A 21,303-nucleotide genomic window follows, 5' to 3' on the forward strand; every position below is an offset into this window, starting at 1 on the left:
AGATAAGTCCAAGAAGCCATAATAACCAGCGCAACTTAAAAGTACTGAGTGCATCTTGAATTTTGACTAGTCTAGCAAATATTTTACAGGTGGGAAAGAAATATGTACTAAAGGTTATGTTGTCAGGTTACGTGCAGTATGACACCCATGCAAACATTTCCCTCAGAAGAAGATAAATACTCCAAGGGGGTTCGTGCGCAGGAAGTGGCTGCAAGGGGATTATTTGCTGAGAGAGCTCTCTCTTTCTCCCTCGGGGGAAATGCTTCATTCCTGCAGCAAAATGAATGGCCAGAGAATATAGATTTCTCTAAATGATCCAACACTCTTCACCCAGAGAGGAGCTATCAGCTCTCACTGCACCTGACACTGGAGCTTCAAATCATGGCTTTCCAAGCAGAAGGACTATCCTCATGATTAAAGACATGTTTAGTGGTCTGAAATATGACCGTCCCCTGTATCATTCTCGATCTCTAAGAGTATGAATAGAGAACTGTGACACAAGAGGCTTTAGAGGAGTGATAAAGAAAAGCCGTACGTTCCCTACAGGGCCCTCTCATACCACAAAGTATTTGTCATTGTTTCGTAATACAGGGTAGTTTTGCAAATAACAAAACCTATTGATGGTTCTTGGGAGTATAGTGCTGTAAACCTTGTTTTTAAGTGAAATACTCAGCGGACTGGTCTTTTTTCCAGGAAACCGTATGAAAATGGTGACCATGTTGTTGCTTTGTAGCAACCGGGCTGGTCTTGCTAGTTTTAAGTAGTCAACTGTTTTCCAATCCTGCTCCTGGAGAATTTACCCCCAACACACTTGCCTTTTAATTTGTTTATGTAATTCTAAAGACCTTGCTTGTTCAGTAGAGCCCTTTGATGCAGAATTTTATTTTATTTATTTTTAGCAAAAGATGAAAGGAATTGTTCAAATGTCATTTGATTACATTTTACATGATTAATTAAATTGTTAAAGTTGTATGCATTAATTTGATTGCCACAATTTCTTTATAATAATTTTGGTCACACTTTAGATTACTGTGAATTGAACCCTAAACTAAAGTGTTACCATAATTTTGTATTAAATCATAAAACAGAGAATCCAGAAAAATTCAAACACAGAATTTCTGAAAAATAAAACGCATCTCATAGGGCCATATTTTTCTTTACATTTTCATATATATATTTTTTTTAAGTTTTAGGAATTCAATTCAAACATCTGTTTGGGTCATTACAATTAAAATTAAATAAAAAACTGAATACAGAAAAAAAAAAGGTTGAAACAGAAAACATGTGAACTTCAGAATCAGTATCTGCCTCTTATGTGAGTGCCTGTTGACTCTGAGCCATTTTTCCACTCTGCAGGGCCGATACTTTGTATTTATACCCTAACGATGGCATAATCCATTTAAGAGTTTGTCTTGGGTCATTATTACCTGCTGCAGAGCCATCTGTTGGCAAGGTCTGAGGGAGATGGCTGCCAGGTAGCTGGAACCCTGAATTGGATTGAAACACAGGGGTCTGTAACGCAGGGCAAGAGTAGAAAGGGGGTAGAGGAGGGTGCCCACTAACCAGATGGTCAGGGACTCCAGCCTCCTCACATTGCCAAATGGCCCTGAACATATTTAAGAGTACATTTTCAAAATATAAATAAAGAGTCTATTTAAAGCAGGAGCTTTTTATAGATAGGTTGCAACTCTTGTGGTAAAAAAAGCAGAGCTCAGAAAAAAAGTAAAAAAAAAACAGAGAAAATCCTATATTGTACTACTGTTTAGAAACTTAAAATAACACTTTTTACTATACACATAGATTTTCTACCATTTGTAGGGAACTACTATGATCTTTTAGTGGGAGATAAAGTACAAATCAGTTGAGGACAACTCATTTGAGTCTGAGTACAGGCTGAGACTTGTGTTATAGCCAGATATGACAGCTCCACAGCAACACGCATCATCGCAGATGAGTATGAGTTTGCCACAAGTAAATAATTAGACACGAAATATTGATCTGAGTTGAAATATTTTATTAGGTCTTTAAACGCAAAGCTTCCGCGTTATTTAAATAACATGGCCCGTTATAAGATTTCTAGCAGAGGTTGTCAGGTTTTGATTTGTTATCGGTTGGTCTTTGATCGAATCCATGATGCCATGTATCTGTATGTAGGAGGTTGCAAAAAGTATTTAAAAGGGGGCAAATAATTGTTCCCAACGTTTTTTGGAGAAAAACATTTATTTCATAATGTGATTTTCCCCCCACTTTCAATTATTTTACTTCAATGAAAGGTTAGATTTTTTTGCATTTAAACTTTTTTTTTTTACAGCCATTGTTGATCATATTTACCAAGGGGGCAAATAATTCTGACCAGCACTGTGTATATGTATATGTATGTATGTATGAATATATATTTAATGCCAAGATATTTATTTATTTTGTAAGTAGCTGTGTATAAGTGCACTTATTTAAACAAATAAAATAAAATAAATTAGAAAATAGCATAAAATAAAGTTAAAGTTAAGATGCTTGAGAGACATTAATGTGTTGGGCCATTGATGTTGTTGCTCCGTTTAGCCTCATACAATTCTGGGACATGTACTGTATACTCTGACGGGAAGACACACGAACTTGTCCGATCTCTTCATCAGACCCATGGAATTCCATTCTCCAGTGAGCGCCGTGAGATGACGGCCAATTACACCTGCCCAACACATCACAGTTGAGTCAACAGCCTGTGTGTCATGTCCATCATGTTTGTGTATACTTCTGTCTTTGTGCTTGATTGCCCGGGTGTATGATATATTTTTGTTGTAAAAAAAGCCCTATAGAGGTTGGTCTTGCTGAATCAAAAAGCTCCTTCATTACTTCTGTATGTTTTGCCAGTGACGTTTGACAGGCTCTGTGTCCATCTATCAGTGTGATACAGATGGGAAAGACCTTATTTGCAACAAAAGGTGACTTCTGTTTGTGTCAGGGTAGGAAGATAATGACTGATCTGTGTACACAGGAACAGCGGCGTGGTTTTGTCTATATATAGACACTCTCTCAGTGGCTCCGAGTGACTTTAACGAAGAGGATCTTGATAAGACTCGAATAATTGGGGAATGCAGGCTAAGAAAGTGATGTTCTCTTTGATCAGTGGTCTATCTATGATCATTAATAAATATTCAGAGATGATATCAATTGTCGAATTGGACTCGATTGGGCGAGAGGAAAGGAAGCCACGTTTGTCTTCTATAAATGCCTTCACATCAAACCTGGTTAGACAAATCCACACTTGAACCAAATTTATGTGACAAACCAGGCTGGATGACAAATTAGCCATCCATCCTTCGCTATTGAGTCTCGAAAAATCCAGTGCTATCTGACTATAGGTTGTTATCAACTAATAAGGCTTTTGAGAATAATAAGCAATATATGGACTATAGCTATATCTCAGAGATGCATACAGTACGTGTAAGCAATTTGTAAGAATGAAGCCCCCAGCCAGTGTCCATTTGTCATGTATGGTAAAGATCAAACACTTTCTGACTGAGCCGGGAATACGACCTTCAGATTAAATGGGATTCAAGGTCGCCATTTCATTGTTTGGTCAAACATGCTTGAGTTTGTCATTCCGCAAATTGTTGCATAAGGAGGTTTGTGCTATGACTAGAGATACTGTCACATTCAAAGATCACTTTACTTGATTGTAGATCTGTCATAATCTTTCAGTGTTTGGTCAAATTACATAGAAATATTTATACATGCATATATCATTTATTCTCTGTAATGTATTAATTATTTATTATCATTATTTGCTTATTTTTTTAATTATGAATTTTTTTATTAAATGAATTGGATTTATTTGTCTTTTTTTCTCTGTAATATCAGGGTACAGCTCCGCAAAATAAATAACTGTATTTACGTTTTTTTTAATGATCATTTAAAGAGAGTCTTCAAGTTCACGTTTTTCATGTCTAGCAACATTTCAGCACAGAATCAATAATATGCTCTTTTAAAACACTGTGTATCATAACATGAACACAATTAATCCTGTAGGAGTCAGTGGCTTCCTAAAAAGTAAGGTTAACAAACATGCGTATACATGCTTTGCATCTCTATCGACGCACTGGATTTGAGCACTTAAAACAAGACAGTCGACAGCTTTTGGAAAGGATTTTTATTAATTTTTTCTTAGTTTACATTGTATATTTCTTAGACTTGATAAATTATTCTGTTTACCAATTGCACATTACCAGATAAACACTTACTAAATCTTTCCTTTTAAGTTGTGTGCACAAGCTGTCATTTCTAAGGGCTAATTCTTAGCCCTAGCCAGATGAGGTGTTTAAAAAAACAGCTCTCATCCTTTTGTGCCCCTTGATACTAATTAACTAAACAATGGCTTTTTACTGTTTGTTTTTCAAGGAACACTTGGCGACGGCAATATCCTATAAAACCCTAAGCCCATAAATGCGTCTTTTCAAATTCCCAGTTTAAGTCTATGTTTCTAATAGGTACCAATGGGAGAAAGTGGAAAAACTTTGAGTCTCTGGATCACCTGGTCTTAGAGGTTGTGCTTTATGTTCCAGTTTACAGTGCTATTGATTTCACACCTACAAAACAGGATGTTTGGTCTTTCTGCCGTCGCCATTAGCAGAGTGCCTCTATGGAGGACAACCATTCCTCCTTTCTGCATTTCAGAGAATTTTAATGAATGATTGTTAGTCTAATTCTGGCTTTAATGGTTTGAGTGCTAGCCATAATCCATTTGAAATAGTACAAGCTGGATTGCCTGCCTTTTTTTAGCAAATGTGTCTGATCCAGCATTTCAGCCTATACTGGCAGATACAATATCTCTGTGTTTAGTTTAGTGTGATAGATGTCCTCAATAACGCTGATGCTACTTTCGAGCCATTCAAAAGAATTCTCCCTGTCTGTTTCTTCTTCTTCTTATGGAACGTAATAGACTTGGGTAATTGATTAGATGCTTGGGGGCCGATGTGTTTTCGCAATAAGTGATTTGGCTTTTTGATTTGGCTTTATCTTCATTGTTTTAGTATCCGTCTCACCTGTGTGCATTCATCTGAATACACAAATGACACCTTATTCACATATTCACCGCTGGGCAGCATTAGTTTTACTGGTGCTATCCCTCGTTTTAAAGAATATTGCAGAATAACGCAACGGCATCTATTTTATCTTATGGTATGCCATTTTAGAGCGATCCCATTACCATTTCTAAGCATTCTTGTAACATTTGCACATACATTTTCACACAATTGGATGGACAGTGAACTCATCTCGGGTTACTAAATGTAACCTGAGTTCCCTGAGAAGGGGAACGAGACACTGCGTCCAATGGGGAATACCTCCTGCATGACAGGTGTCTGAAGCATGTGTCAAAACACGACAATTACATTGGCCCGGCGACAGCCTATGACGTCACTACTGGTGCGACCAGAGTATAAAAAGGCACCTGTAGTACACGTCATCCTCTTTCTTGTCTTCAGGAGCCGTTTCTGACACGTGCTTCAGAAACCAGTCATGCTGGAGGCATTCCCCATTAGCGTCCTAGTATGCAGTGTGAGTTCCCATTCAAAAGGGAAACAATATCAGAAGGTTTGACAGCATTTAACATGCAATTGTTTTTGTGTATATACAACATTCAAAGTTTACAAAACTTCTGACATGAGGGTAGCACTGAACAAGTTCAGTATGTTGAATATGTTGAGACATGTTTTCTTAATCAACAGAATGCAACCATTATAAAAGTAATGAATGTGTTAAATGTGTTTAATAAATAGATGCTGTTAAAAATATTAAATTAATCTAATTTATTAATAAATTAACATAATCCTGTAAATTCCCTGATTAAAAATTCAATGAACTTTTAGTATTGTACAGCTCTAAAGTTATACATAAAGTGTTCACATTTTAGATAGTTTAAATTGTATCTTTCAGCGTCTATGCAAAGTATGATGATGGTTGTGTGTTAGAACCATATTTTGTGTAGAAACACATATGAATATAGACCATGTCTGCCAGGAGGAGCTGTTTTGATGAGCTGTCTATTCTAGTATATACTAGCAAATTCCCCTCAGTACTACAAATAATATCTAATTTATCTCCATTTTTCTCTCTCTTTCAATTTCCTCTTTGAAAACATAAAACATGCATAAGTGTTGTTTTAACAGAAATTGCTGGAGGAGGTCAACAGTAAAGCAATATTTAACATTCACCTTGCAGTTCAGAGGGAAAAAAAACAATCTGCCCCTATATCACTGTGGACTTGTCTGACCTCTTGGAAATGCCTGTATATTTTAGAATTTAATGTGAATGAGGCCTGTGAGACATGTAGCATGTACCCCTGAGGATGCATATTTTATTCATATGTCATGAAAATAGTGCTTTTCAATGCTGTCAAGGGCCCGGTGATGCTTTTGGTGGCATGGCCTATTTCTGCCACAGGCTTATGTTGTGTTTCACCTTGTATGAATTCAGAATGATTTTTGTAGGATAATGACGACACGTCTCTGTAAGTTTCGTCTAGCTCTGGGAACCTGTAGAATTGAAATCCATCAGCTCTGACATGATAAAAGCCATCGTCCTTATAAAAACTGTCCGAATTTTAAATCTGGGGTTTCTATGAACAAACTCTGTTAATCTAGTCTGGTACTTTACTTTATTTCCAAGAAATTCCTTTGATCCAACTATTTTGTAAAATAAGTGTTTTGTGAGGTATGTTTGAGGATGGAGAATGTCTGTTTTCATTAGCTGCAAACTTATTCTTTTTTGGACTTGTGTTGTTGGCCCGATGCAACATGACTGACAGCTAGTTTCATGCCTTCTAACTAAGGTAACTGACAAGGTCATGTCAGAAGTGAAGACAGGTAAGCGAGACAACACTGTGAGATGTCTCTCTTCTCATTTCCTGCTCGTTTTTCTGTACTTTCCCTCGTCTTCACCCCCTGTGAAGACAAAAGAACATGATAATAAACACTGAGCGCAAAGACATCTGTATTTTTTTTTATTATATTTTCTGTGCCACTGCAGTTTACTTTTGTTATGTTTAATTAGTGCGGATACAATATCTATTTCTTATAATTACCAGCACTACAGAGCAAAACATCATAGTCTTAATGAGTATCTTTGTCTTGTTTACCAGTAAAATCTGTCTAAACATCCATAAAACAAGATGAATTTACTTGAGAAGCAAAACTATGTAAGATGATATGGCTTGTTTTCAGAGAACAGATATTTGCACTTCTTTTAAGCATAAACAAGATTTTTTTGGACTCGTTCAAAGTTTGATAATCCTGTCAAATGATCTATTGTTTGTTTGTTTTTTATCTAGAATAAAAGAGAAATATAATCATTAATAATATGAATTAAAATGATTTGTTGTCATATTAGATTTAGATTAAATCCGTGCTAATATGATTTTCTTACAATATTATCTACATGTGCACATAGAAAGTGGCGTAAAGCTATTATTTTAGATCTAATAAGTCTAATGCATAATTGATAGCGAATTCAGCAATTGGTTTAAAATTACATTTGACAGATGTATCGATTTTTGGCTGTTCCTCGCTTCTAGTGCAGCAGATCATTTTAACTCGATGTACAGTGTGCTCTGTGCAGGCAATTTGCTGTAGGTCTAACAGCTTGTGACATCCATGAGGTGCCCATGGTATATTAGGGCTTTGTAATGGAGAGGACACCATCCATGCTGGAGAAATCTTGTGGGAGTAAGGCCAAGAAACTTCTGGCATCTTCTGATAGGTGCCATTACTCTTGCTTTTCCCTGCATGCTCTCTCGGCTGCCCCAAGCAGTACCTGGGCCTTCCACCACTGGGGGTGACATGATCTACTCAGCCTGTCTTTACCTATTCCAGGGAAACATAAATGCTGTTTTGACGGGTTTCATAAATATTGATAAGATAAATCCAGAAACACAAGGTGTTTGCTATCCACTGGCTGTAGTTCAGTGAGTAACAGTGTTGGTCCTAGCATAAATCAAACTCTAACAAATAAAATGAGGGCCTGGACAAAACAATGTGGTTATGGTCCTGTTGTGAATCCAGCTGAAATGCACTTAAGTAAGGGAACTGTTAAGCAATTATTAGTCAATGACACTCGTTGTATCATCAATATTGCAATGGGTGTATGATATATAAGAGTGTCCATGATGAATAAAAAGGAGAATGTTTTTTTTTTTTTTATTGTAGATTAAAACATGCACCAAGTTCTTAGAAATGTATGTATTCATGTTGGTTTCATATGTTTTTTTAAAAGTGTAAATTTAATGACAATAAAAAAAAAAACAATCTATCTATCAATCAATATACTGTATGTGATTGGATGGATGGACGGAGATCCGTCCGTCCGTCCGTCCGTCCATCCATCCATCCAATAAACCTGACATTTTTCACTTTATGCTCCTGCTTCCACCTCACAATTATATAATAATAAATCACAGAAATAGCATTTTTGACCTGGCTCAAAAAATTTGCATCATGTCATTGAGTACGTTTACATGCAGCCAATAACCCGTTCAAAACCATATTAGCAATAACCCGGTCGCGCACGGCCATGTAAACACCGGCAAAAACCCGAATATGCTCATATCCCGGTTTTTAAAAACCCGGATATTATCCCTGGGGTACCCCTTTTCTAACCCGAATATTTGGTCATGTAAACGTGTATCAGCATATCCCCATCAAAAGGAACATTGATTTGTGTTCTGCGCATGTTCTATTCGCAAGGAATCTTGGTATTTTGAGTAGAGACGGCGCATACAAAAACCCGCGTGCAGTATACCGGAAGTAAACAAGAAGTAGAGGTAAACATGGCGAGAAGCAGCACAGCACCACACTTTTGGAGCGAGGAGGAAATCGCAAACAAAGGCGATCGCTAGCTGCCCCGAACTATTCATTATCCGCGTGCTGCTGCTGTTGTTGTTGCCTTTGGATACAGGAAGAAGAATCGGAAATGACGCACATTGCGTCTTAACGTTGTCCGTACGTCCAGACGCTAACCGTGCGTCGCCGTTTACATCGGGATATTGCCAATTGATTACAAATTCCATGTATACAGGAGTAACTCTCTCTACTCACGCATGTAAACGGGTTATTCTGAATGTTTTAGAAACCCAAATAGTGACCTTAACCCGACCATAACCCGATATTTGACAGCATGTAAACGTAGTCATTGACACATTAGGTGCATGTTTAGATTGGAAGCAGAGCATGTGAAGAAGCATCTTTTCCACTTTCATAGTAACATCAATCACTGAGGAAAAGCCATAGACGGTGCATTCCCCTCTACTTTAATTGATGGCTCTGTTGGGTAGTCGAAAGGCGTTAAATTACTGATGTTTCTGGTGATTGAACGTCAGCTGTCAGTCTGTGAGCAAAGAGCCGGAGGCACGGGTGTAGGAGGTGTGCAGAGGAGATGAGGGTTAGCGCTGTCCTGAGAGTTTGACAACCCATATCATTGCCCGGGTCAGAGTGTAAATGAAGCTCCGGTGTGGATTGCTCCTCTTGAACGGCGGCCTAGAATAATGGAAGTTTTGTGGAGCACTGAAGATTAATGTTGAGAGACAACAACACATCATTTCCACCTTCTCTCATTCTGTGAGGCCTATTTAAAAGTGAACGCATACAGACAAAATCATTCCCTTCATTCCTATAAAAGATTGAGAACAGAAAAATTCTGTACTGCAAATGATATAAAAAGACAGGGGTAGTGCAAATGCTCAAAGTGAATGTGCAAAATGTGTTGCAAAATCCTTGGCGGTGCCATTTTCGACGAAACGTGTATAGAATGGTAATGTTTAGTAGTTGCGGAGTTATTTCCCTCTATCAGAACAGATTTCTCCCCACCTCTAAATGACTATTTTAAGTGTGACTATCAAAGGGTTCTCCAGCTCCCTTCGCTTTGCCTAGTGCCGACAGCAGATATTTCTCTCTGTAATTTTTTAAAGGCAACCTATTTCAGGGACTCAGTTTGACTGGATAATGGCCCTGTGTGCAGTCTGGAATTTCTGAGCGGTTTGGAGTTTTGTCATTATCGATTGGGCTGTTTTGAGTGTGATGGCGTTGTCTGTTAAAGGGATAGTTAAATTTGATGGTACATAGAGACAATGGATTCTCTTTTATGAATTTGAGCCAACCAAGTCATCACCCTTAATGACCTTTTTTTAGCAGCAACAGTCAAACTGTGAGCTTGTACATCCCTCCCTGAGAGAGTTCTGTGTCTGTGTAAAGAGTGATGTGTGTCCAACTGGCACAAAACACTGGCTAATAATAATCATGGCAGCAGAGTTTAGTGTGCTTTGGAAATCTGGGATATTTATGGTTTTATTTAAAGAAAATACTTGTTTTCTGCAAGATACATTGAATTGATCAAAAGTGACAGTAAATACTTTTACATTGTTAGAATAAATAAATAAGATGTTGTTCTTTTGAAATTACTTTCATCAAATAATTTAGAAAATCCATTTCCATGGTTGCCATCACAGGAATAAAGTACATTTTGAAATATATTAAAGTAGAAAACAGTTTAAATTTTATTAATAGTCATTTTGCTGTGTGTGGTCCTGGTAAACCCTACATTTTGGGGACCAATTTATATATATATATATATATACAGTATATATACATTTTGTTGATGATGATTTTTATTTTTTATTTGGTCCCCATGAGAAAAACTTTTTATCTCACAACTGCACGTTTACATCCCGCAGTTCTGACTTTTTTTCTCGCAATTGCTACATTTACATTTAGTCATTTAGCAGACACCTTTGTCCAAAGCGACTTACAAATGAGGACTAAATTAAGCGAGTCATCGTGAAGAGGCAAAAACAACGCAAGAAGTTCTCAAAATACAAAGTTCAGGCATTGCTCAGAGTAGCATAAGCCAGACAAGGGAGGATTAAAGGAAAAGGAAATATTTTTTTTATGAGGTTAAGTGCATTGAGTTTTCAGTTGTCTTTTGAATGTTGTCAGGGATTCTGTATTCCGGATAAGGGTGGGGAGATCATTCCACCAGCATGGAACCGTGAATGAGAATGTTTCTGGAGAGTGATTTTGTGGCTCTCTGTGATGGAACCACAAGCCGTCGCTCGTTGACCGACCATAGGCTTCTGGTAGGGAAGTAGACTCGTAGGAGTGAGTGAAAGTAGGAGGGAGCTGACCCTGTGGTAGAGCTTTAAGCAAGCGTCAATGCCTTGAACTTGATGCGAGCAGCGAGTGGTAACCAGTGCAGAGAGATGAACAGAGGAATGGTGTGGGCCCTTTTTGGCTCGTTGAAGACAAGACGGGCTGCAGCATTCTGAATCATTTGTAGAGGTTTAGTTTCACATGATGGAAGTCTAGCCAGAAGAGCATTTCAGTAATCAAGCCTAGAAATGACCAGGGCCTGGACGAGAAGTTGTGTTGCATGCTCAGTTAGGAAAGGCCTGATCTTCCTGATGTTGTGCAGTGCAAACCTGCATGATCGAGCTGTCTTTGAAATGTGGTCTGTGAAGGTCAGCTGGTCATCAAATATTACTCCAAGATTTCTGACCGACCTAGATGGGGTGATTGATGATGAATCTAGCTGGATAGTGAAGTCGTGCTTTAGAGACGGATTGGCAGGGAGGCAGAGAAGCTCAGTCTTTGCCAGATTGAGCTGCAGGTGATGATCCTTCATCCATGCCGAGATGTCCGCCAGACTGATTGAGATCTGTGCAGCTACTGTGGGATCATCTGGTTGAAATGAGAGGAAGAGCTGTGTGTCATCAGCATAGCAATGGTAAGAGAAACCATGTGCATGTATGATGTGTCCCAGTGATGTGGTGTAGATGGAGAAGAGGAGGGGTCCAGTAACTGAACCCTGAGGAACCCCTGTGGTCAGTTGATGAGCTTTGGATGTCTCACCTCTCCATGCGACCCTGAAGGACCTACCTGTGAGATAGGACTCAAACCAGTGGAGGGAAGTTCCTGATGCCCAGTGATGAGAGGGTAGACAGAAGGATCTGATGATTCACAGTGTTGAAGGCAGCAGACAGATCCAGGAGAATAAGAACTGATGATTTGGAAGCAGCTTTTGTGATCCATAGGGCTTCTGTGACCGACAGTAATGCAGTCTCGGTTGAATGCCCTTTCTTGAAGCCATATTGGTTGACATCCAGCTGGTTGTCAGAGACAGGGAAGATTATACTTGGTTGAAAGCAACTCGTTCAAGTGTTTTTGCAGTGAATGGTAGGGGAGAGACAGGTCTGTAATTCTCTACAAGTGATGTGTTTAATGTTGTTTTTTTAAGCAGTGGAGTTACCCGAGCCTGCTTGAATGCTGTAGGGAAAATGCCAGTATGGAGGGATGCGTTGATGTGTTGAAGTGTGGGAGAGATGGCTTGTAGAAGGTGTGAGGTGATGGGGTCTAGAGGGCAGGTGGTAGGATAACTGGAGAGGAGAAATTTAGATACTTCTTCCTCGGTTAGTGGAGAAAAGGAGGAGAGAAAGTTTTTTGGCTGTGGGAGAGGTTGGTCTGGGCTGCTGTGTGTGTGGAGCTGAGAAATTACTGCTGATAGTTGTTGTTTTGTTGGTGAAGAAGTTAGCAAAATCATCAGCCGTTAAAGAGGAGGTGGGTGGTGGTGGAGGTGGACAGAGCAGGGAGTTGAATGTCTTGAAAAGTGATCATGTGTTAGAGGCGCTGTTGATCTTGTTGTGGAAATATGAAGATTTCGCGGCATGAACATCAACAGAAAAGGAAGAGAGCAGAGATTGATACAATCTCAGGTCAGATGTGTCTTTTGATTTGCGCCATTTCCTCTCCGCTGCCCTGAGTTCGGTCCGGTGTTCACGAAGATCCTCAGATAACCATGGGTTAGAGGGAGTAGCGCGTGCTGGCCTGGAGGAGAGAGCGCAGATATTGTCTTAAGAAGAAGTTAAAATGGAGCATAAGGTATCCGTTGCGGTATTCACATCCAGAGATGAGAATTGTGAGGGTGAGGGAAGAGAAGATGACACAGCAGAGGAAAGATGGGAGGGAGAATGTGAGCACAGGTTTCGTCTGAAAGTAACTGGTAGGGGGGTTGGTGGTACACGGGTAGTGAGTTGTAGATTAAAAGTAATGAGGAAATGATCTGAAACGGGGAGAGGTTTCACCAAAATGTTGTCTGTGATGCAGTTGCGTGTGTAAATCAGGTTCAGTTGGTTGCCTGATTTGTGAGTACCTGTGGTGATGAGCCGTTTGAGATCGAATGAGGCTAGGAGAAAGTCTATTGCATACGGCATACTGTTGCAATCTGGATCTTAATGGGAGTGGTAAGTGTAATAGCATGATATTCAAACGAGTTGTTATTGCAAAGAGAAGAGAGAGTTGAGTATTTCCAATTGTTAGAAATGAGAAGACCTGTACCCCCACCCCTCCCAGACTGGCGAGGGGTGTGAGAGAAAGATACATTTTTAGATAGAGCAGCAATAAATAAATTGCTAGTTTATTTCTTGCAATTCTGGCGACTTTTCTCAGAATTGTGAGATATAAACTTGCAATTCTGAGAAAAAAAGTCAGAATTGCGGGATGTAAACTCACTATTGTGAGATACAAAATCCTAATTTACAAAATTGTTCTACATCCTTCCCAATGTTGTCCACCGCATCTCCAAACATGTGCAATTTGAAGGCAATGGAAAGAAATATAGTCAATATCTGTGTAGGCTATATGCAATAAAAACATCATGTGTAATAAAGGGGTTCCCAATTTAAACTGATTGCTTATTTGAAAGTAGAAGTTAAAATCACTAAAATAATCATGATAATAAAGAACAACAAAAGCACAAACTAGTAAGAGGTACAGGAACACAAACTCATGTGAACATGTTCCATTTTACAATAGTCCCTTTACTGTTACTGCTGTCATAAAAACGGATTTCCTTGTGTTACATGTAGAATTTTAAACTTATATTCTATGTTGGTTACACTTTATTTTGATGGTCCACTTTAGACATTCTACTAACTATAAGTAACTTTGCAACTATATGTCTACTAACTCTGATTTGAGTATTAGTGGACTGTATTAGATTATTAGGTTAGGGTTAGGGTTAGTAGATAAGTTGACTTGTAGTTACTTAATATTTTGCAAAGTTACTTACAGTCAGTAAAATGGGGAGCATCAAAATAAAGTGTTAGCAGATATTATGAACACAGTCTTCTAATACTCTAATGAGAGTTAGTATCAAGTTACTTAAAGTTAGTAGAATGTCTACAGTGTATCATCAAAATAAAGTTTTACCCTAAAGTTAAAGAAAAATACAAATAAAATAATGCTATTGGCGCCATTTGTCTGATGTGTTGAAGTCTAAGTTTAATGGAGAACCACTTGTCGTCAGTACAAGCCTGTTTGCAAAATGAAATTGTATGCGTGACTGTCTAACATTTAAAAATAATGCAAGTTATGCACTGAGGAAAACGCGTCTCAAAAATGATTAAATAGCACACAAACACATTCGTGAAAGAACATGACAGGGCAAGCAACATTACACTATTTGCTTCTGTTTGTTTTGTCATTCTCATTTTTAGGCTGCTTGGTTTTTGCTCTTTTCCTCCACTCTTTTCCAGATGTGGTTTTTTTTTTCCATAGAAATGCTTTATTCACTTGTAAAGTGACGTGAATGGATGTTTTTCATGCATAGTAAACAGATGCGATTAACCAATAATCAAAATCATTGCCGATTTATTTTCATTATCAATTTTATCAATTAGTTATTGCAGCCCTAGTATAGCCAAGAATTAAAGGTGTCAACACAGAAATTACATGTAAAAATAAACTAATTCCATTTATATCTGTGTATGTTTCTAATGTCTCTACAGTAACAGATATGGCGTATAGGAAAGTGCGTGCTGGCCACGGTTCTCTCCGTGTGCGGGATCTGGAGAGTGTGGAGCTTCACACAGCTTCCCTGGAACTGGAATGGGACATGGAGAAGGAGCTGGAGGAACCAGGCCTGGACCGTTTCCAGCTGGAGTGTGTGGAGCATCAACCTGTGAGCAGCTCTTCTGGCGGGGGCATGGACCCAGACCTGGAACCAATTCAACCCTCCGTTTCCCCTCACGGACGTTTTGAGCGTCTCCAGGAGGACCCTAATTACGTCTCTCGTTTCAGCCGAGCGGTACCCAAGGGCCAGAGATGGAATGGGACCTGCCTGGCTAAATACCTGCTAGCAGGGCTGGGTGTGTTTGCTCTGGGGCTGCTCATTGGACGATATGCCTTCAGCAGGGAGCAAGTGAAGGTAGAGCCAAGTGCAGACACAGATGTGCTGGAGAAGATTGTTCAGGGAATCACAGCAGAGAAAATACAAGCACTGCAGAGGTAAATGTTCCGTACTTTCCATCTATTGTCAACACACAGGTTTTTTTTTTTTTTTTTTTGAATGAAAGTGGAAAAATACAGTGGATCTTTTTACAGTAATAAATAAATAAAGGAAATAAAGGTTTTGCAGAAGGAATTAAGGAAAGGATTTGCACTATAGTTTGCTCAGCAACAACAGATGACAACAGATTTAATATCAACATCATAATATATGAACATATGAGGGTGTTCCCCTGGCTATGGGCTTTTTAAGCACTGAGATGTGTTTTACAGAAGTTTCATTTCACTGATTAAATTGTCTACTAATATCCAACAGTGGATACAGTATACTTGCTCCACAGGACAATTCAGTTATTTTTTTATTATTATTATTATTATTATTATTATTATTATTATCTTGGTAATTTGAAGCAACAAGTAGACCAGTAATAATAATAAAAAAAATATCTTTCACAAAATTTTACATTAAGCTTTTTAATATATTTGGATTATCCTTATATATCTATCTATCTATCTATATATATATATATCTATATATACACTGTAAAAAATGTCTAACCTCTCCAAGTCTGGTAACATTGGCTCAATGAGAAATAATACGTCAGACTAATTGAAACATTTTGATGTAACCAGTCACTAGAAATTTTTGACTTGGGGATGTAATTATTATTATTTTTTTGTGTATATCTCTCTCTCTCTCTCTCTCTCTCTCTCTCTTCTCTCTCTCTCTCTCTCTCTCTCTCTCTCTCTCTCTCTCTCTATATATATATATATATATATATATATATATATATATATATATATATATCAGGGCTCTACACTAACTTTTTGAACAAGGAGCACTGGTGCGCCTAAATAAAAAAATGTAGGAGCACAGACAAATATTTGGGGGCACAGTCATTTTTGTTGTATAAGTTTATCATTATAGTTTTATTATTAGAATTATTCAACAATTAAATTTACAATGCTCATTGTAAGGTTAAGAACATCAGACCAAAACTTTCAAACAAAAGATTTTCATTAAATTTTTATCGTCATGTAGATTTCATTTATCATTGTATGTAGGCCCTATGTTTCACATTTTATTTGAAATGAAGATCATGTCTGAGTCACTTGGCCAAGCTTTGTAGCCTGGTCGTCTTGACCTCTTTCCAGCAGACAGCCAATTTTCAGCACATTTTGTAGGATCAAACAGTTCCAGGGAGGGCCCCTCTGTGCTGATCCGAATTAGTAGGGCCCTATAAAATCCATTTAATTTTTTCCCAAATTCCGTTTTATTTTTTCCCAAATTCCGTTTTTTCCGTTTTAATTTTGGCAAATTCTGTTTTTTCCGTTTTAATTTTGGGGAATTCAGTTTTTTTTTTACCTTTTACTGTAATTTTAGTCGTAAAAAGAGTGTTTTTAATGTTAATGATTAAAATTTACACAAATAAAATAGGAATGACCCTAAATTTATTGAGGTAACAAATAAAATTCTAATTTTAAGAGATGTTAAATGTGGTTTGGTTTGTTTACATTAGTGAATGTATTAGGCTAACTAACATGAACCACGAGCAATACATTTGTTACTGTATTTATTAATCTTTGTTAATCTTAGTTAACCCTAACCCTGTATTTTTAATGTTACTTCACACAGTGCATTAAGCTAACTAATGTTAACAAATACAACTTTTCTTTTAAATAATGTAGGCTACTAAATGGTGAAATTAACATTAATAAAGATTAATAAATGCTGTAGAAGTGCAGTTTATTAATAGTTAATGTTAACTGATCTAGTTAACTAGAGTTTAATAAATGGAACCTTATTGTAAAGTGTTACCGATTTTGTTATACACCGAACCGATTCAGTGTTGGACAGATCAGTTGTTTTAACCATTCATTAAAGTGAATCGGTTTAAAGGAGTCATTAGTTCGCGAATCGGACGTATCATTCATTAGCAGACTTGTACGCGTTGTGTGATTATTCCGGCAGTTTTAGGACATCGCACAAGATTTGTCAACACAGAAAACATTTCATCATTGGATAGGTTTTGTTTAGTTTATTGAAAGTGTTTTTTATGTCAGCTGAATGGGCGGAACGCTTTTCAGAGAAGAAGGAAAGGTAAAAAAAATTTTTTTTTTGCACAATTCACACACAGCGGTAGCCTAATTCAGGGAAAAAAATATCCGAATGCTCCACGTGAAACCTCGTTCTTCCGATCTTTTACCATTGTGTCAATTGATTTAGATAAATAAGCGCGAGGGAGTGAGAGAGAGCAAGACAGTTTGAAGACGCGCGCGCGACCGGGCCTTTCTCTCTGCTCGTTCTTTCAGTAATATACGATTTTCCTCAGACATACGTTTTTCACACAAAAACAGAATTTTATTCCAAATATGTAAAATTCCGCGTTGACACTAGATTCCGCGTTAATTTGCCAATTCCGCGATTCCGTCCGCGATTCCGTGATCGCGGAAATTATAGGGCCCTAAAATAGTTCGTGTGTGGGCACTGTAGTTTTTTTTTATGAGGCTACAGGCTAGCTACTGAAGATTTAGGCCTAAATAACTGATCTCCCGGTAATATAGTGTCCTACTCTGCCCCTCCTCATGATGATATATTTGCAGCTGTTTCTATAGAAAAATGCTGTGTCACTCGCACGAGTGGGCCCAAATATTTTTTGACGTTCGCACGCCGAAATATTTACTCGCATGTGCGAGTGAAATGGGAGCACTGTAGAGCCCTGGATATATATATATATTATATTATATTATATTATATTATATTATATAATATAATATATATATATATATATATATATAATATATATATATATATATATACACATATATATATATATAATACTATATATATATATATATATTATATATATATATATATATATATATATATACAAATATATTATATTATATATTTTTTTATAATATTTATATATATATATATATATATATATATATATTATACATACACACACACACACACACACACACACACACACACACACACACACACACACAGGATACGTGGATTATATATAAATACACATACACACACCACCATACACACATTACACCCATTATTGGCTGATAAGAGAAGATATTTTCAGGGAGCTGAATTCTATAAAGTTTTACGGGGGGATCAAGATATTTTAATAGACATTCAGAGGGTGAGGTGAGGAATCAGACAGAAACTTCAAGGGCGTTCCAGCCAGTGAGGAGAAGTGAACCATACTGAGGAAGCAGATGCAGGGACAGTGTTTCAGTGGGACAGGCTCTTTGGGACCTTCATCTTTAAAAAAAGAAGTCCTACAGCCAAAGTTGTGCACAGCTTATTCCCACTAGTGACAAAGCTGCCTTGTTCACTCTGAGCCCAGCTGTGTAGTCTCTGACAGGCAGACTAAAGTCGCAAGCAGGTACTGATGTTAAAATTAAATGCAGACAAACCTCAAGCGATAACACATTGTTTTTGGAGCACGGATCATGGCGAGCATGTATATTCGTGTCAAAAAAGATAACTCGGTTTCCTCTGAACCAAAACCGCCTGACTCCTGAAACAGGCTTTGCGGTAGTGTCAATTTATAATTTATTTTGTCACATTTATATTTCAGACTGCAGCGCCAACAGCTCATCTCAGATCCTTTTTCGAATGGGGAAGAGCAGACGATATTACAATGCGGCGAGGCTGCAAAGACGAGAAGTCTAAACATTTTGATGGCTTTATTTACCCCACATTCATGCAGCCTCTTAATATTCACACTGCAGCTTGAAGAAATAAGAATATGTGTGAGGATAATTTAATTATTTACTATTTAGATGAAGCAGAAATTGTTTCAATGGACTGTGGAAAATGGTTGCCCTATAGGAGGAAGCTCTGTGGCGTGAAGAGATTAAAGAAGATTGTTGAATTATACTCCAAATCTCACTGTAAATCTCTTTGTCCCTCGTGTTAAGCTGAGGTCTCTCTTCAGCCTGCCTGAAATGGAGTCCTGGGAAAGTCTTTGCTAACTGCTTCAATACACATTCTAATAAGCTTGTTGGAAAATATATACACTCACCTAAAGGATTATTAGGAACACCATACTAATACTGTGTTTGACCCCCTTTCGCCTTCAGAACTGCCTTAATTCTACGTGGCATTGATTCAACAAGGTGCTGAAAGCATTCTTTAGAAATGTTGGCCCATATTGATAGGATAGCATCTTGCAGTTGATGGAGATTTGTGGGATGCACATCCAGGGCACGAAGCTCCCGTTCCACCACATGCCAAAGATGCTCTATTGCAGCAGGGATGGGCAACTTCGGTCCTGGAGGGCCACTGTCCTACAGAGTTTAGCTTCAGCTAGGGGTGCAACGGATCAAAAAACTCACGGTTCGGATCGTTTCTCGGATCAGAGTCACGGATCGGATCATTTTTCGGATCAGCAAAAAAAAATAAAAAAATGTATTAACACTTTTAAATTATTAAATTAAAATATATAAAATCAACTTAAAGTGCACAAGGCATAATATCTTCTTTTTAACATAATTAATGAAAAACAACTTAAAGTGCAACATAAAAAGGCATCTCCTTCCTTTAAACATGGACCAATGCTTTATGTGTTTCCACTGTCATATAGGGCTGTCAAAATTGCTCAAAAATGACGTTCGAATATTCCCTCTAAAAAACACATATTCGAATTATTCGAACATCTGGTTGCGCATTTTGTCAATGACGTGCATTAGGCCTATGTCAATAACAGGACAAATTAATACAAAGAGACATAACTACTTGTATATGTAGTTCATTTAAGTTTAAACATATTTGACAACGTATTACCTTGCTCGCTCGCACTCGCAGGCACTCTTTCTCTCTCTCTCTCGCCGTCACCCATGCTGCGTTCACACCAAACGCGAATAGAGCGTCTGGCGCGAGTGATTTCAATGTGAAGTCAATGTAAAGACGCGTTTACGCACGTCTGGAGGTTTTGCGGCGCGAATGAGGCGTCACGCTCTCTGCGGTTCATAACGCTCGCCATGACCACGCTGTGTGTGGACTGAACATGCGCACAACTTTTTTTTCATAAATCAATCCGCGGATCACGTGAGTGCCGAACCGAAGATATTGATCCGAACGGATCACGGATCAATGATGATCCGTTGCACCACTGGCTTCAGCCCTAATCAAACACACCTGAACAAGCTAATCAAGGTCCTCAGGATTACTAGAAAATTACAGGCAGGTGATTTTTTCAGGGTTGGAGCTAAACTCTGTAGGACAGTGGCCCTCCAGGACCGAAGTTGCCCATCCCTGCTCTATTGGGTTGAGATCTGGTGACTGTGGGGGCCATTTTAGTACAGTGAACTCATTATCATGTTCAAGAAACCAATTTGAAATGATTCGAGCTTTGTGACATGGTGCATTATCCTGCTGGAAGTAGCAATCAGAGGATGGGTACATGGTGGTCATAAAGGGATGGACATGGTCAGAAACAATGCTCAGGTAGGCCGTGGCATTTAAACGATGCCCAATTGGCACTAAGGGGCCTAAAGTGTGCCAAGAAAACATCCCCCACACTATTACACCACCACCACCAGCCTGCACAGTGGTAACAAGGCATGATGGATCCATGTTCTCATTCTGTTTACGCCAAATTCTGACTCTACCATCTGAATGTCTCAACAGAAATCGAGACTCATCAGACCAGGCAACATTTTTCCAGTCTTCAACTGTCCAATTTTGGTGAGCTCGTGCAAATTGTAGCCTCTTTTTCCTATTTGTAGTGGAGATGAGTGGTACCCGGTGGGGTCTTCTGCTGTTGTAGCCCATCCGCCTCAAGGTTGTGCGTGTTGTGGCTTCACAAATGCTTTGCTGCATACCTCGGTTGTAACAAGTGGTTATTTCAGTCAAAGTTGCTCTTCTATCAGCTTGAATCAGTCGGCAGAAAAGGTTTAAAGGAACACTCCACCCATTTGCATTAAGCTTTGCAATGTTAGAAACCCAGTC

At 38.3% G+C, this 21,303-nt stretch overlaps 1 protein-coding gene across 1 annotated transcript; it reads left to right on the plus strand.

The window, feature by feature from the left end:
• Window positions 1-2,488: 2,488 nt before the first annotated feature.
• LOC309491812 (inactive N-acetylated-alpha-linked acidic dipeptidase-like protein 2) lies at window positions 2,489-15,756 on the plus strand. Its single transcript, XM_082190840.1, has 2 exons — window positions 2,489-2,703; window positions 14,825-15,756. The coding sequence occupies exons 1-2, from the start codon at window positions 2,541-2,543 to the stop codon at window positions 15,325-15,327; spliced, it is 666 nt and encodes a 221-aa protein (XP_082046966.1). The 5' UTR covers window positions 2,489-2,540; the 3' UTR covers window positions 15,328-15,756.
• Window positions 15,757-21,303: the final 5,547 nt, after the last annotated feature.

This window comes from Leuciscus leuciscus (assembly GCF_965113295.1).
Source record: "Leuciscus leuciscus genome assembly, contig: HAP1_SCAFFOLD_595, whole genome shotgun sequence".
Classification (NCBI taxonomy): domain Eukaryota; kingdom Metazoa; phylum Chordata; class Actinopteri; order Cypriniformes; family Leuciscidae; genus Leuciscus; species Leuciscus leuciscus.